The sequence below is a fragment of the Dreissena polymorpha genome, chromosome 10 (genome assembly GCF_020536995.1).
Source record: "Dreissena polymorpha isolate Duluth1 chromosome 10, UMN_Dpol_1.0, whole genome shotgun sequence".
In the NCBI taxonomy this organism is placed as follows: domain Eukaryota; kingdom Metazoa; phylum Mollusca; class Bivalvia; order Myida; family Dreissenidae; genus Dreissena; species Dreissena polymorpha.
Genome location: NC_068364.1, coordinates 7,166,384 through 7,183,823, shown reverse-complemented (window position 1 = coordinate 7,183,823; position 17,440 = coordinate 7,166,384). Strand labels below are relative to the sequence as shown.

General features: G+C 38.0%; 1 protein-coding gene across 3 annotated transcripts in view; it reads left to right on the top strand.

Annotated features, from left to right (window-relative positions):
* Positions 1 to 1,528: 1,528 nt before the first annotated feature.
* Positions 1,529 to 17,440, top strand: part of LOC127848863 (Golgi-specific brefeldin A-resistance guanine nucleotide exchange factor 1-like) — a 59,298-nt gene continuing 43,386 nt past the window's right edge. For all 3 annotated transcript variants that reach the window (XM_052381527.1, XM_052381526.1, XM_052381525.1), the window contains exons 1-7: positions 1,529 to 1,720; positions 4,095 to 4,269; positions 5,777 to 5,908; positions 7,643 to 7,761; positions 8,885 to 8,993; positions 15,183 to 15,292; positions 16,457 to 16,729. In XM_052381527.1, coding sequence (XP_052237487.1) covers positions 4,101 to 4,269; positions 5,777 to 5,908; positions 7,643 to 7,761; positions 8,885 to 8,993; positions 15,183 to 15,292; positions 16,457 to 16,729 — 912 coding nt within the window. In that variant the 5' untranslated portion in view covers positions 1,529 to 1,720; positions 4,095 to 4,100. The remainder of the gene's footprint in view (positions 1,721 to 4,094; positions 4,270 to 5,776; positions 5,909 to 7,642; positions 7,762 to 8,884; positions 8,994 to 15,182; positions 15,293 to 16,456; positions 16,730 to 17,440) is intronic.

The window sequence follows — 17,440 nt, the reverse complement described above, 5'->3', positions numbered from 1 at the left end:
TTTTCTTTCGCAGTTTGATGTTTTCGGAAAACAAAATCATAAGTTCACATTCACGGCAGGGTATCGGAGCACTATAGCGGTTTAACTGTTTACATTTGACACCAAGCAGATTATTACCTTGGATTTATATTACCGCTCATGGAACATATTTTCGGAGCATACTTGCATATGTATTGTTAAAAGTTAATGATCCACATATGAAATTAAAGGTTACTCGAAATGAATTCGTTAAGACGCGGTGAGACCTAAAGGAAGGAAACACACACAGTCACAAAAACTAATTCACAAAAAAATAATTATCGTAAAAATGATTATACCACCTGGCTGAATTTATAAATAAGACCGAAGTATTAAAATGTATTAAGATATTTCGATAAAATATGTAGGCGGAATTGTGTATATTGCAGTAAACGACAGTGTAATATTTAATCATTTATTTATCATTTACACAATTGACACACACCCTAATGAAATGGACCTATGCAAACAAGCTTTCTGTGTATAGGTCCCTGCTAATGCTGGCTGAAATCTTCTAGTTAACCATCTGCGTCAATCGAACAATTAGCTAACTGCTATTTTGCACATTTTTCTGAGTTCATGTCACCCGTACCTGTTTATATATTAGTGTTTTATTAGCACGTATACTTTTATGACACCATTTAATATTAATATTCAAAACCAAGAATTATTTCGATGTTGAGCTCGTTGACGGTTAAATATATTTGAATAATCCACCATTAATTTATAAAAAAAATATCACCGATGCTTTAGCTGCATCTCTGTTCTTTTCTCAATTATATTGATGTAAAAGTGTTACTCTTATAGAAATGGGTTTCTTTTTTTTAAATCAAACACTTTTAATATAAAAAATCATTTCATTGATTGCATACAGATGTCGCACAATTTCCGGACATTGGTTTAATGATGATTTTGACCCGTGATAATTAAGAGGATATGTGTTCCTCCATTATTTAGACAACCTTCCGGGTTCTGCCCGGACAATCGTTTTTATAGCTTGATCGACCCAGACCTGTTTTAATCATTATTTCGTGTCCTGATTTCCGCTCATAATCCTGCAAGGGTTGTCTCATAACATATATAATTAAAGCTCGATGTTTGATACATGTTTTGCTTCCGCCTTAATGTCGATAAGTTTAACTTTGTCATTTCATCTGTACATGGGTATTTCATCAGGCGCACCCATTTCATAATATCATCTGACCGTAACGCTATGTCATTAATGCAGTATCATTTCGCTATAATCGTCTCATAAGATTAAAAAAGCATATTTCAAATGTTGAAGACGCGCACATAAAAGAAGTAGATAACATATCTACGTCTCTGAACAAATTTACCAGAGTTTCGTTCAATCAAATTAGTGTAAAGTAACCTTTGTCACACAGTAGTGTCCCTTTACTAAGATCTTCGTTCGGAACCAAAATTAGTAGGAACACCACGTCATTTGTCAAAACGATATTTAATCTAGTTGTCAAACAAATTGTCGTTAAAAAAATCGAGTGTTCTAAGTCCTTTGTTTATTTAATTCATACTTATACAATGTAGAGGAAGAAATTGTTATTTTCCGTACGCTGGTACCAGTGTCGCCGTCAAATCAATGAGTTCTATTATTAATGTTTTTACTGGTTTATTCAGAAATTGTAAATAAACACATATTGTTTTTGTTTACCTTTTAAGACGAAGGAGAACCTTGGTCATTAAGGTAAGAACATGTGTGTTTGAAGACTCAAAGTAGTATACGGATCGCTATGCTGTTTTTAATTATGATGCTATAAAAAAATAAAAAATTGAAAATGGATAAATCTTTAACTTTATTCATTTATCCAATAATTACTGAGAGTCGAGCGGTTAAGGAAACAACTAAAAAAATGTCTGAATTAATTCAAATGGTGCAATAAATGATGTTCCTTTACAGATTTATTTCCATCACCTGAAAAATGTCAATATTGTTTATTTATAGCGTGTTTAACCACGCAAAGTCGCTAGTTCCGTACACACCCGCAAATTACATCCACTATGCTTGTTGTTTATCTGGTGTCAAGATGTCACATCCCAACAGCGAGAGCACTTGATTGCAATAGGCATAAGGCCGACAAAACTTAGAAGATTCCATTCAAATTTAAATTTTATAGAAACTGAATTATTAATTTAACTTTTTTTATAACTTCTATTTGCAATTTAGTAAGTTTCTGTTTTATCTGTTGATCTTCTTTTTAGCAACATTGACACAAAAAGTGCTCAAGAATTGCAAAAAAACACCAATGTTCTGACTTTGTTCAAATACAATTTAAATTTTGGTGAATATGTTACTATTAAAAGATTTGATAAAATTAGCATCCAATCATGACAGGGTTTACCCAAAGAACATGTATATATTGTCAAGTCAACTATGTTCACATTATACATGAACAGATTGTTCAATGCAACATTTTCTAAGAATCTTGAAAAGGTAAAAGAATTTTCTTTAAAATAAATCAAATACATGAAAGTGTTGCGTTCACACTAGTGCATTGATCTGCAATTAATGTACAAGTTTAATGAAGAGTACCCCCAAAAAATGAATGGAATAGGCATACATTTGGATTATTTCAATTGAAGTAAGATTTTAAAAGGCAATTATACTGTTTTTTTCCTTATTTTTGCAGTGTCTGTATATATTTTCAAGCGTAGTAATGTTAGTAAAACAAAATACTGGAGCGCATGCGTGTGACGTCATCACGAGAGCCACGTTCTTAATGTAAACAAAGTTATCGAAATTAGGGTGCTATGCTTGAAATAAAGGAAGCATACGATAAATATGTTCAGCTCACAAAACTAATACAAAATTCTTCATGCAATACCATTCTTAATAATGGCAATTTAGTTTTAGATTGAAATACTTGTTTGTTAGGAATGCAGGATGAGACAGTCCCAAATCCATGTCTGCCAATGACAGTCTAGTCTCTGACAACACAGTATATGAAAGCCATAAAGACCATGTGAATGTTATTGATTATAATCAGTGTTTTCTGGTCATTTAAATGCGCTTGTTACAGGTTGCAAGACATACCTGTAAACATATGCATACACATATGCATTTAGTACTTAAATCCATAAGAAATTCTAAAAGTAAACATTAAAACAACTAATTAAATAAGTTAAGATATACTAATTACTATTTAGTACCATTATCAGATGTTAATAAGTTAAATGTAATTTTTTATACAAATACCAGTTAGTCATAAGCACCAGACTAAAGGTTTCCTCAACATAAATCACAGGTGATTCCTATGTTTTAACAAACGAAACACAATATAAATAAGCTATACTATTTATTGAACAATGAATTAAACAATTCAAATACAAACTAATGATTCATACTATAAATGTTGAAGATCTGGAGGCTAGAAATGTTGTTGTAGTTATCCATATATACTGGTTGTGCAAGAGTGTCTTATCTGTCATGAACATCCAATATGTAAGGACTGGAGTGATTTGGATAAACCATAAAACAAAGCACTATAAAAAGTGCAGTAAATGATTTTATTTAAATGTATTTTAATTTTGTCTTACATTGGAAGACAAAATGAATTCACATGTATTAAACTAATTAATTAATGATACATTTCTATAACTTTATAACATCAAATATTGTCAACTTTCATAAATGTTATTATAAATCTCCATTGTGTTATTGCTTGTTTAAATGATGTTGTTCTGTATATTGCGTTACATACTATCTTTATACGTTAAAAATGATAGGGTTTTAATTATATCCTCTTAATTCAAAATACATAAAATGTTAAACACCACATGTGTACAATATGTAAAATAAGCAGTTATAAAAAAACTATGATTTTACTGGCTCAAATTTATGAACAGTTTTTGATAATCTGTTTTGGCAGATTAGTTTAGAAAAGACATAGAAGAATCATAAATTTTGATAAATGACCGTTCATTTTTCTGCCACCTGTGGTTTATACACTTGTTATAAAGTGGTAACTGTTTCAAATCATATTTAGGGTGAGGTGACCTATATTCAGCGCCCTGTAAAGAATGAAAAAGCTCTGTAAATTTGAATTATTAAATTTATCCAGATCATAATGGGGTCCCCAAGCAATGGGATCTACATTCTGCAAGGGGAGATCACACTAGTGGTGACGGCGATGAGGCGCTCATCTCGCTGGTCTGCCCATTCTCAGAGAGACGAGGACGGAGACCCACTTCTGAGCAGTTTTGCGCAACTCAAAGATGTGCTCAACAACATCACTGGTAATGTTAACATTCGCCAATTTCATGTTTTTTTCACCTTTATTGATTATTGGGGCTGGAGGTGGGGGGGGGGGAAGGAAGCATATTAGTATTAAAAATTTCATAGAAGTGGAATAAAAAAAATATGGTGTAAGAAGAATGTTATGGGAACGCTTCATTCATTTACATTTTTAAATAATATTAAGTGGGGATTACCATGCCTAATGGCCCCTACATAAGATGAATTTAATTGATTTTTAACTCAGTATTTCATTGAATAATTCCAGCTGGTTTGCTGTGTTATCAGCATCTGTGTTAGGTAAGGTTATGGTAACAGAGCTCCAGATAAGGATTTGTGAAATAAGTAACGGTACTGCAACTGACAGAAAGAAAAGGAGTAACGCTGAAAATCAATTAGTACCTGTACTACCATATCCAAAAATATAGGTAGTACTGTTCTATCCGTGTTCTTGGATATTGAAGTGTGTATAACTGACTTTACAGAAACATTTGCAGCAATTATACTTAATATATTTAGCTTCTTAAAAAGTTACTTTATTTGGTTTTCCATTCTGAATTATGATGCAAATACAACTACACATTAAAACTCATCACTAAATACTATTTGTTCATTTTTCTTGACAATAAAACACAAGCCAACTAGTAAGCTAAGTAAATGAACACTAATGTCACTGTCTCATCTCAAAAGAATCATTGCTTTAGCAGTTAACTGTCAAAGTTGGCAAAAACTATGCCAAGTATGACAGTGAAAAGCTTAAGCAAATACTTCAACTGGGTTTACAGATTGAATATCATGATGTTTAGGGTCGCCATGGGGTAAAGGATATGGTGTCCGCCTAGCGATCGGGAGGTCACGGGTTCGATCTCCACCGTGGGAGCGTTCTTTAGGTCTTCCCCAAAGACACCAAGTACTGGTTCTAGGCCCAGGAAACGGACTCGAGAGCGTTGATATAAGCCTTAGGCTTTCGATGCAATCAAGCTAAAATAAATAGGTTTAAACTAATGTCAGGATGGTTAGACAACCGTATGTAGCCATTATATGACAGTGTTTTTTTTAATCGCTTTCGGTTAAGCAGGCCTTCCCTTGTGCGCAGACATATTGTTTTTGACGGGTATACGAGTTACCGGAAATCACGTGACAGAATAGACAATAATACCGGAACCCAGTCTACAACTTTTCGGTAATTTAAATGAACGAAAAGCACCGTTAGGTTAGAGACCATTAAATCACGCATGAACGTATCGGTACAGCCAGATTTTTTTTCGTAAATGCGTATAAGGGATATTAAAGTCGTAATTGTACGTCCAGTTTATAAAAATAAATGCGTAAACCTTCATGAAAAAGCCGTTTACGGCTGTATGGCCCTTATCTGGAGCTCTGGGTAAAGAACATAACAGCTAGTGTTTGCATTTTTGGCAAATAAGTTTAAGAAATATTTTATTGATTTTAACAAACTGCTGTTCTTTCTATTGCATAAATGTCATGGGATATTTTGTTGTTACTCAGAACTTGTGGAGATTGAACCGAACACATACCTGAGCCCATTTCTGGAAGTGATACGCTCAGAGGACACCACAGGCCCCATCACTGGCCTGGCTCTCACCTCCATCAACAAGTTTCTCTCATACGGTCTTGTGGGTAAGTAGAATGGCCTTGATATACGCGACTTCAATAAAGGGGGCTGTTTGTCTACATAAAATTGAAATTTCCCTTTATAAATTGTAATTAAGAGACAATAGTAATCTTTGAGCAATGAAATAGGGGTAGTGGTTAATAATACAAAAATCTTGTCAACTGTTTTTTTACATAGAAAGTGAAAGTTTGTTCTGAAATCAATGTTTCTTTTATGTCCCCGAAGGAGGGCATACAGTGCTCGGACCGTCCGTCTGTCTGCGCCACACTTTGGGTTTAGGTTTAGAAAAATGCTCATAACTTCTATGTCGCTTCAGATAGCAACTTGATATAATTATTTGGCATGCATGTGTATCTCATGGAGCTGCACATTTTGAGTGGTGCAAGATCAAGGTCATCTTTCAATGTCAAAGGTCAAAAAAACAAATCCAAGGGAAGTAATAAGCTTCAAAGGTAGATAATTATCTGTACTTGCCAAATGATAATTTTTTTTCTAAAACTCAAAGTGGCACAGAAGGGGGTATTGTGTTTCTGACAAACACATCTCTTGGTTACTATATTGTATTAAATTTTCTGACTTAAAAGTAATGAATTTGTTTAGTGTCTGAAAAATAAGATACTTAACAATATTCCAAAATTGTGTCTGAAAATTTAGTAACACACTGACAATATACCTAAAGCTTTATTCTGGTGCAACCACCGGGGTATGCAGAAAAGTGAGTCCTTGTATATATCACACCATTTCAGGCCCTTAGTGTGACTGCAATTTTTCAGACCCTAAGTGTGACTGCAATCTTTCAGACCCTTAGTGTGACTGCAATGTATCAGACCATAAGTGCAACTGCAATGTTTCAGACCCTAAGTGTGACTGCAATGTTTCAGAACCTAAGTTCGACTGCAATGTTTCAGACCCTCGATGTGACTGCAATGTTTCAAACCCTTGGTGTGACTGCAATGTTTCAGACCCTCAGTGTGACTGCAATTTTTCAGACCCTAAATGTGACTGTAACGTTTCAGATCCTAAATATGACCACAATGTTTCAGACCCTTAGTGTGACTGCAATGTTTCAGACCCTAAATATTACTGCAAGTTTGCAGACCCTAAATGTAGCTGCAATGCTACAGACCCTTAATATAACTGCAATGTTTCAGACCCTTGGTGTGACTGCAATTTTTCAGACCCTAAATATTACTGAAAGTTTGCAGACCCTAAATGTAACTGCAATGCTACAGACCCTTAATATAACTGCAATGTTTCAGACCCTTGGTTTGACTTCAATATTTCAGATCCTAAATATGACCACAATGTTTCAGACCCTAAATGTAACTGCAATGTTTCAGACCCTAAATATTACTGCAATTTTTCAGACCCTTAATGTGACTTCAATATTTCAGATCCTAAATATGACTACAATGTTTCAGACCCTTAGTGTGACTACAATGTTTCAGACCCTAAATATTACTGCAAGTTTGCAGACCCTAAATGTTACTGCAATGCTTCAGACGCTAAATATAACTGCAATGTTTCAGACCCTAAATGTGACTTCAATATTTCAGATCCTAAGTGTAACTTCAATATTTCAGATCCTTAACTTGACTGCAATGTTTCAAACCCTGACCAGAATGTTTAAGACCCTAAACATGACTACAATGTTTCAGACACTAAACTTGACTACAATATTTCAGACACTTAAGGCTACTACAATTTTTCCGATCCTAAACATGACCATTTTGTTTCAGACCCTAAACGTGATGTTGCTGCAGCAGCCATTGAGAACATTGCAGATGCAGTGACTCACGCCCGGTTTGTGGGCACAGATCCTGGCTCTGATGAAGTCGTGCTCATGAAGATCCTACATGTGAGTGGGGCAGGGGTTTCTTTGCTTTCCTAGCTGCTTTTTTTTCGTTTTCGAGGAATAATTTTCTAGTGTTTGAATCTTACTTTTTTTGGTGAATCCAGTGTTTTTTCCAATGATGTGTGAATATGCCCTGAAATGAAGTGTATAGCAAATTACCAAAATCGTGATTAGTATTATTGAAAGGAGACAATAAGCTAGAATCAAATTATAATTGGTGATGTCAATGTATTAAACTACATTTAATATACAAACAGACGCCCTTTAATTATGAAAGGGTAACATTTACATATACACCATTGACAAAGTTGACGAAGTTTTCATTTGTTTTGCCCCCACATTGTGTAAGGCATAAAGCATTGCACTTGTTCATCCGTGAGTTGATACTTTGGTACTTTCGGAAGCTTACGTTTTCAACTTCTCTTAAACTACTTGTTGGATCTGGCTCAATATTTAACAGTGAATGACCTTAATGTGTACATTATCGTAAAGAAAGGAATTACGATTTGTATAAGCCAAATAAATATGTTAATTAATGAATCAAGTGTTTGCAAATGGAATACATGTATATATTCCCAAAAGTTAAAGTTATTAACTTTTGTTGTTTTTTATGATAGAAAATACAGTCACAAAAATTGTTTGTACTGACTTCCTTTTTAACTGCTTAGTGAATTTCTTTCAAATTTTTAAAGCTGAATAACTAAATTTATGTGATTGGCAAAGGTTATTTAAGCTTTGATTAATTTTGGCAAAATTATGTCATTTTGACTAGTGAAGAATATTTATTAGATTTATTTGTGTACAAATATGTTTGTGGCATCAATATCTGTGACACAATTCTTGTTTTAACATAATCCCATTTGCGAATTAAGGCTATACAATTGTGAAAAAGTACAGTAGTTGACTTGGTTAATGTGAGCATTTAACAAAAGAGGCACACAATCACTGAAATTTTCCTAGTTATTTTGGTTTTGACCTTTGCGGACTGCATAGGCTAATCTGGGACGACACTTTACACATTGCGGACTGCACAGGCTAATCTGGGACGACACTTTACACACATGCTTCAAGCTCAGTTTACCAGAACGAGTTGTTTTTTAAAGGGTTTGTTTTCTTCTGTTTTCAGGTTTTGAGGACCCTTTTGCTGTGTCCAGCTGGTGTTCTGCTCACAAACGAGTCGGTGTGTGAAATCATGCAGTCTTGTTTCCGTATCTGCTTTGAAATGAGACTCAGTGGTAAGTAGCCTTGAGACTTAGTGGAAAGTGGCCTGTTTAGTTTTGCATTTATTTGGAGGAAATTAAAATCCCACTACATGCCAACTTTAAAAATAAAACATCGATGAGATTCAATGGTTTTTGATAGACATTGATCGAACTTAATGCAAATATGCATTGAAATCATAACGGTCAAAATAGTGGGAGGCAATGAGCCCTACTCATCTAATACTGTCCACAAATGTTACTTTCCAAAATAGTTTCAAATGGACATCTATTAACAAAAATACAAACCCTCATTGAAATTGGACAAATAATTTGTTGTCCTAGTAATTCCTCAGCTACTCAGGAGGGGGCTTGAGATGAAGTTAATTTAGTAAGTACAGTACATTTATACTGAAGATAAGTAAAGTATAAATGTTTTCATACCAAGCCCTTACAAACAAATTCATAATTAATAGCATGTCTTATAAAAAATTAATGAAGTTATTTTATTAGCTTGGCTGTTTTCGGAGAAAATCCGAATAGCCAGCTCGTCGTGTTGTGTCCGCTGTCTGCGTCGTGCTAAAACATTAACATTTTGTCAAGGATTTGAAAATTGGCTCTAAAATCAACGTGCTTCAACCTACAACTTTGAAACTTCATATATAGCTGCACCTTGATGAGTTCAACATGCCACACCTATTTTTGGGTCACTAGGTCAAAGTTCAAGGTCACTATGACCTCTAAAAAAAAAAAAAATCTGACAAGCTTTCAACTATTAAAAACTTCACCCGCAGCAGAGTGTGGCACCCGTTATGCGGTGCTCTTGTTGACATTAACATTAACTTTCATAATAACCAATGCCCTTTAAAATGCATTGAAATGTAAAACTGGTGGGAATGTGGTGGATGAATGCGGCTTTAAATTGCACTTTTTATATTTCCTGATAACAGTTTAGTAATATTTGCTGTCAATCTGTCATTTTTTAGGTGCAATAGGGCTCCTTTCCAAATAAACAATGTTTAATAAGTTCTGGCACTTAACATTAAAAGTACATTGAAGTGAAAATATGTTTGTAAATGTTTAAAAAGACCTAGCATAACTACTAGATTTGTCTAAGGCTAGGTAGATGTAAGAGAGTGACTGTATTTTCAATACAACAGAGTTTATAACTTTCTCTGAGCGTTTTTACTCGCAACTTTTGTTTTGTGTACCTTTTGCAAAATAGCAAAGAAGCATTTGACAACTTGGTCACCAGTACTCCTGTTTAGGTATTGATTGTCTCCCCTTTTTGCGTAACTATATGAGGCTCATTCTGGGAAAACTGGGTTTAATGATTATGGATAATGTGTCATCCCAGATTAGCCTATGCAGTCTGCACAGGCTAACCAGAGATGACACTTTCTGCTTTAACTGGATTTTCATTGTGAAGAAACTTTCTTTAAACAAAAAATTCCATAAAAGCAGAAAGTGACGTCTCTGATGAGTGTGTGCAGGCTTTACAGCAGAAAGTGACGTCTCTGATGAGTGTGTGCAGGCTTTACAGCAGAAAGTGACGTCTCTGATAAGTGTGTGCAGGCTTAACAGCAGAAAGTGATGTCTCTGATGAGTGTGTGCAGGCTTTACAGCAGAAAGTGACGTCTCTGATGAGTGTGTGCAGGCTTTACAGCAGAAAGTGATGTCTCTGATGAGTGTGTGCAGGCTTTACAGCAGAAAGTGATGTCTCTGATTAGTGTGTGCAGGCTTTACAGCAGAAAGTGACGTCTCTGATTAGTGTGTGCAGGCTTTACAGCAGAAAGTGACGTCTCTGATTAGTGTGTGCAGGCTTTACAGCAGAAAGTGATGTCTCTGATGAGTGTGTTCAGGCTTTACAGCAGAAAGTGACGTCTCTGATTAGTGTGTGCAGGCTTTACAGCAGAAAGTGACGTCTCTGATTAGTGTGTGCAGGCTTTACAGCAGAAAGTGATGTCTCTCATTAGTGTGTGCAGGCTTTACAGCAGAAAGTGATGTCCCTGATGAGTGTGTGCAGGCTTTACAGCAGAAAGTGACGTCTCTGATGAGTGTGTGCAGGCTTTACAGCAGAAAGTGACGTCTCTGAAGAGTGTGTGCAGGCTTTACAGCAGAAAGTGATGTCTCTGATTAGTGTGTGCAGGCTTTACAGCAGAAAGTGACGTCTCTGATTAGTGTGTGCAGGCTTTACAGCAGAAAGTGACGTCTCTGATGAGTGTGTGCAGGCTTTACAGCAGAAAGTGACGTCTCTGATGAGTGTGTGCAGGCTTTACAGCAGAAAGTGATGTCTCTGATGAGTGTGTGCAGGCTTTACAGCAGAAAGTGATGTCTCTGATTAGTGTGTGCAGGCTTTACAGCAGAAAGTGACGTCTCTGATAAGTGTGTGCAGGCTTTACAGCAGAAAGTGACGTCTCTGATAAGTGTGTGCAGGCTTTACAGCAGAAAGTGACATCTCTGATAAGGGTGTTCAGGCTTTACAGCAGAAAGTGACGTCTCTGATTAGTGTGTGCAGGCTTTACAGCAGAAAGTGATGTCTCTGATTAGTGTGTGCAGGCTTTACAGCAGAAAGTGACGTCTCTGATGAGTGTGTGCAGGCTTTACAGCAGAAAGTGATGTCTCTGATTAGTGTGTGCAGGCTTTACAGCAGAAAGTGATGTCTCTGATTAGTGTGTGCAGGCTTTACAGCAGAAAGTGACGTCTCTGATTAGGGTGTTCAGGCTTTACAGCAGAAAGTGATGTCTCTGATGAGTGTGTGCAGGCTTTACAGCAGAAAGTGATGTCTCTGATTAGTGTGTGCAGGCTTTACAGCAGAAAGTGACGTCTCTGATTAGTGTGTGCAGGCTTTACAGCAGAAAGAGAGGTCTCTGATTAGTGTGTGCAGGCTTTACAGCAGAAAGTGACATCTCTGATAAGGGTGTTCAGGCTTTACAGCAGAAAGTGACGTCTCTGATTAGTGTGTGCAGGCTTTACAGCAGAAAGTGATGTCTCTGATTAGTGTGTGCAGGCTTTACAGCAGAAAGTGACGTCTCTGATTAGTGTGTGCAGGCTTTACAGCAGAAAGTGATGTTTCTGATTAGTGTGTGCAGGCTTTACAGCAGAAAGTGACGTCTCTGATTAGTGTGTGCAGGCTTTACAGCAGAAAGTGACGTCTCTGATTAGTGTGTGCAGGCTTTACAGCAGAAAGTGATGTCTCTGATTAGTGTGTGCAGGCTTTACAGCAGAAAGTGATGTCTCTGATAAGGGTGTTCAGGCTTTACAGCAGAAAGTGACGTCTCTGATTAGTGTGTGCAGGCTTTACAGCAGAAAGTAACATCTCTGATAAGGGTGTTCAGGCTTTACAGCAGAAAGTGACGTCTCTGATAAGTGTGTGCCGGCTTTAGAGCAGAAAGTGATGTCTCTGATTAGTGTGTGCAGGCTTTACAGCAGAAAGTGACGTCTCTGATTAGTGTGTGCAAGCTTTACAGCAGAAAGTGATGTTTCTGATTAGTGTGTGCAGGCTTTACAGCAGAAAGTGACGTCTCTGATTAGTGTGTGCAGGCTTTACAGCAGAAAGTGACATCTCTGATTAGTGTGTGCAGGCTTTACAGCAGAAAGTGACGTCTCTGATTAGTGTGTGCAGGCTTTACAGCAGAAAGTGACGTCTCTGATAAGGGTGTTCAGGCTTTACAGCAGAAAGTGATGTCTCTGATTAGTGTGTGCAGGCTTTACAGCAGAAAGTGATGTCCCTGATGAGTGTGTGCAGGCTTTACAGCAGAAAGTGATGTCTCTGATGAGTGTGTGCAGGCTTTACAGCAGAAAGTGATGTCTCTGATAAGGGTGTTCAGGCTTTACAGCAGAAAGTGACGTCTCTGATTAGTGTGTGCAGGCTTTACAGCAGAAAGTGATGTCTCTGATGAGTGTGTGCAGGCTTTACAGCAGAAAGTGACGTCTCTGATTAGTGTGTGCAGGCTTTACAGCAGAAAGTGACGTCTCTGATTAGTGTGTGCAGGCTTTACAGCAGAAAGTGATGTCTCTGATGAGTGTGTGCAGGCTTTACAGCAGAAAGTGACGTCTCTGATTAGTGTGTGCAGGCTTTACAGCAGAAAGTGACGTCTCTGATTAGTGTGTGCAGGCTTTACAGCAGAAAGTGACGTCTCTGATTAGTGTGTTCAGGCTTTACAGCAGAAAGTGATGTCTCTGATTAGTGTGTGCAGGCTTTACAGCAGAAAGTGACGTCTCTGATTAGTGTGTGCAGGCTTTACAGCAGAAAGAGACGTCTCTGATTAGTGTGTGCAGGCTTTACAGCAGAAAGTGACATCTCTGATAAGGGTGTTCAGGCTTTACAGCAGAAAGTGACGTCTCTGATTAGTGTGTGCAGGCTTTACAGCAGAAAGTGATGTCTCTGATTTGTGTGTGCAGGCTTTACAGCAGAAAGTGACGTCTCTGATTAGTGTGTGCAGGCTTTACAGCAGAAAGTGATGTCTCTGATGAGTGTGTGCAGGCTTTACAGCAGAAAGTGATGTCTCTGATTAGTGTGTGCAGGCTTTACAGCAGAAAGTGACGTCTCTGATTAGTGTGTGCAGGCTTTACAGCAGAAAGTGATGTTTCTGATTAGTGTGTGCAGACTTTACAGCAGAAAGTAACTCTGATTAGTGTGTGCAGGCTTTACAGCAGAAAGTGATGTCTCTGATGAGTGTGTGCAGGCTTTAGAGCAGAAAATGATGTCTCTGATTAGTGTGTGCAGGCTTAACAGCAGAAAGTGTTGTCCTCTGATAAGGGTGTTCAGGCTTTACAGCAGAAAGTGACGTCTCTGATATGTGTGCAGGCTTTACAGCAGAAAGTGACATCTCTGATAAGGGTGTTCAGGCTTTACAGCAGAAAGTGACGTCTCTGATTAGTGTGTTCCGGCTTTAGAGCAGAAAGTGATGTCTCTGATTAGTGTGTGCAGGCTTTACAGCAGAAAGTACCGTCTCTGATTAGTGTGTGCAAGCTTTACAGCAGAAAGTGATGTTTCTGATTAGTGTGTGCAGGCTTTACAGCAGAAAGTGACGTCTCTGATTAGTGTGTGCAGGCTTTACAGCAGAAAGTGACGTCTCTGATTAGTGTGTGCAGGCTTTACAGCAGAAAGTGACGTCTCTGATTAGTGTGTGCAGGCTTTACAGCAGAAAGTGACGTCTCTGATAAGGGTGTTCAGGCTTTACAGCAGAAAGTGATGTCTCTGATTAGTGTGTGCAGGCTTTACAGCAGAAAGTGATGTCCCTGATGAGTGTGTGCAGGCTTTACAGCAGAAAGTGATGTCTCTGATGAGTGTGTGCAGGCTTTACAGCAGAAAGTGATGTCTCTGATAAGGGTGTTCAGGCTTTACAGCAGAAAGTGACGTCTCTGATTAGTGTGTGCAGGCTTTACAGCAGAAAGGGATGTCTCTGATGAGTGTGTGCAGGCTTTACAGCAGAAAGTGACGTCTCTGATTAGTGTGTGCAGGCTTTACAGCAGAAAGTGACGTCTCTGATTAGTGTGTGCAGGCTTTACAGCAGAAAGTGATGTCTCTGATGAGAGTGTGCAGGCTTTACAGCAGAAAGTGACGTCTCTGATAAGTGTGTGCAGGCTTTACAGCAGAAAGTGACGTCTCTGATTAGTGTGTGCAGGCTTTACAGCAGAAAGTGACGTCTCTGATTAGTGTGTTCAGGCTTTACAGCAGAAAGTGACGTCTCTGATTAGTGTGTGCAGGCTTTACAGCAGAAAGTGACGTCTCTGATTAGTGTGTTCAGGCTTTACAGCAGAAAGTGATGTCTCTGATTAGTGTGTGCAGGCTTTACAGCAGAAAGTGACGTCTCTGATTAGTGTGTGCAGGCTTTACAGCAGAAAGTGACGTCTCTGATTAGTGTGTGCAAGCTTTACAGCAGAAAGTGATGTCTCTGATTAGTGTGTTCAGGCTTTACAGCAGAAAGTGACGTCTCTGATGAGTGTGTGCAGGCTTTACAGCAGAAAGTAATGTCTCTGATTAGTGTGTGCAGGCTTTACAGCAGAAAGTGACGTCTCTGATTAGTGTGTGCAGGCTTTACAGCAGAAAGTGACGTCTCTGATGAGTGTGTGCAGGCTTTACAGCAGAAAGTGATGTCTTTGATGAGTGTGTGCAGGCTTTACAGGGTAATTGCGGTGACACTTTACGCACATGCATTATGCTTAGTTTTCCCAAAACAAGGGTCATATATTCTAACTCACTGAGATTTCTGTGCACAGAGCTACTGCGCCGTTCTGCCGAGCACACCTTGATGGACATGGTTCAGTTGCTCTTCACAAGGCTACCCCAGTTCAAGGAAGACCCCAAATGGAATGCTAACATGAAAAAGGTACAAGGACTATTTCGTATTTTTATGCCCCCTTTCGAAGAAAAGGGGGTATATAGTTTTCGCACTGTCAGTCTGTCACACTTTTGGTGTCTGCTCTCTAATTCAAATAGTTTTCATCCGATCTTTACCAAACTTGGTCAGAAGTTGTATCAAGACAATATTTAGGTCAAGTTCGAATATGGGTCATGCAGGGTCAAAAACTAGGTCACGGGGTCACTAAGTGCAGTTCAAGGATTTAGCATGGTGTTTGCTCTCTAGTTTATGTGGCTTTCTGATTTATTTTGATATTCTAAGAATTTTAAAGCCTCCGAAGGAGGGCATATAGTGATGGGACTGTCCGTCCGTCTGTCCGTCACACTTTGCCTTTAGATTTCGAAAAATGCTCATAACTTCTATGAAGCATCAGACAGCAATTTTATATTTGTCATGCATGTGTATATGGACAAGGCCTTTCCATACACACACAAATTTTGACCCCTGAGACCTTCACCTTGAACTTAGGGTCCGTATTTAGGTTTCGAAATCTGCGTTTAGGTTTCGAAAAAAGCTCATAACTTCTACCAAGCGTTTATAGGGGGCATAAGTCATCCTATGGTAATAGCTCTTGTTTAGACAGATATATATTATTTTCTGTATAATACAGGAATGCATTTTTTGGTTGATTGTGAGCTTCTTCTGTAAATATCAAAACACACAGCCAGACAGTTTAGAAATCGATTGAGACATAGTATTTGAAAAATGTGCCAGTTATAATGGAGCCTGCTTGTTCAGTTGTTAAACTGGACTACAAATCCAAGGATCACAGGCTTATTTCCTGTCCTTGTACATAACTTGTGTGTGGATTGTTTATGAAATTATTTTTTCAGCCATTCTTACTACCTCTGATTCAAGTAGGTCAGTTATCAGTGACTAATATGATACTGGTTATATATAAGAACATGTTTACCAGCGGACCCAGAAAAAGTGTGAGCAGGGTAACACTTTACATATATTGGCACAGACTTTGTTTTGCCTGGGTTAGTACATCTGACAACACAATGAGAATGTCTTGTATGTGTAACAAAATTGTTGAAACAAAGAATTTAATTCTCAAAAGTTTAAGATTTAAGAATAAAAATTGGTAATACCAGTAAAGAAAATATGGGTGCACATTGTTATTAACAGTTGAAAATGAGGACTGGTGGTGTGGATCAGAGCCGTATGAGCCGTCGCAAGAAGTCCCCGAAACTGAAGCAAAAGAAGCTCAAGCCCTCTAGCGGCCCTCACCAGTCTGTGGATCAGACCTCCGTGGCAGGGACAGAGACTGATGACCCCGGGGGAGTGGGCGGGGCGGGGGAGAGAGGACAGGCATGTGGAGACCCCGCCTCAAGGGGAGGTCAGAGTGTGCCGTCTGTGGGAGGGGGTGCAGATGAACCAACAGTACCAGGGAGGAGGGAGGTTAGTACACGTACTTGGAAGTCCCTTTGGTTGACGATTTGGAAGTTATTCAAAATATAGAGGCATTTAAATTTGGATATATATTTTTTTAAGGAACTGAAAGTATTTTGGCATCGGCAGGTAAGATTTATTATCATAATGCCGAGGTCCTTTATTTATGACAAGTGTCCATGGCCCAACTGTTCAAAAAGCCAGGGAGTCTTTTTCTGTCTTTAGCAGGGGCTTATACAGGTCCCTTCACCAAATGAAAAAGCTCCTTTCCCAAATGGAGTTTCTTAAAATGATGCAAAATTTTAAGTTTACCTTGGACATTTTTCCTCCTTTCTTGATTGAAATTTTGAATCTTAAATGGGAGGCTAGATTCCTTCATCACTTCAAGAAAAAAAGCCCTGACAGCACAAAACCAAACAACTGAGGAATGATAAAATGCAAAGTATATCATTTATGGTTAAAACTGGTTTTAAGGGTGCCACCATTTACTATTGGCCCATAGATATTAACTCAAATGCCACATGTATACTATTAGCAACACAGAAAACTTTAAACAGATGTTGATACGAAAAATGATCAAATCTTGGGTTACACGATCTAAGAAATAACCAATTAAGCCATGTCACCAGTTTTTTATGACCCCACAAAGTTAGAGGAATTAAGCGTTACACTCCTTATGTCAGTATTGTCTTGACAGTACCATTATTATAAATCAAGCAA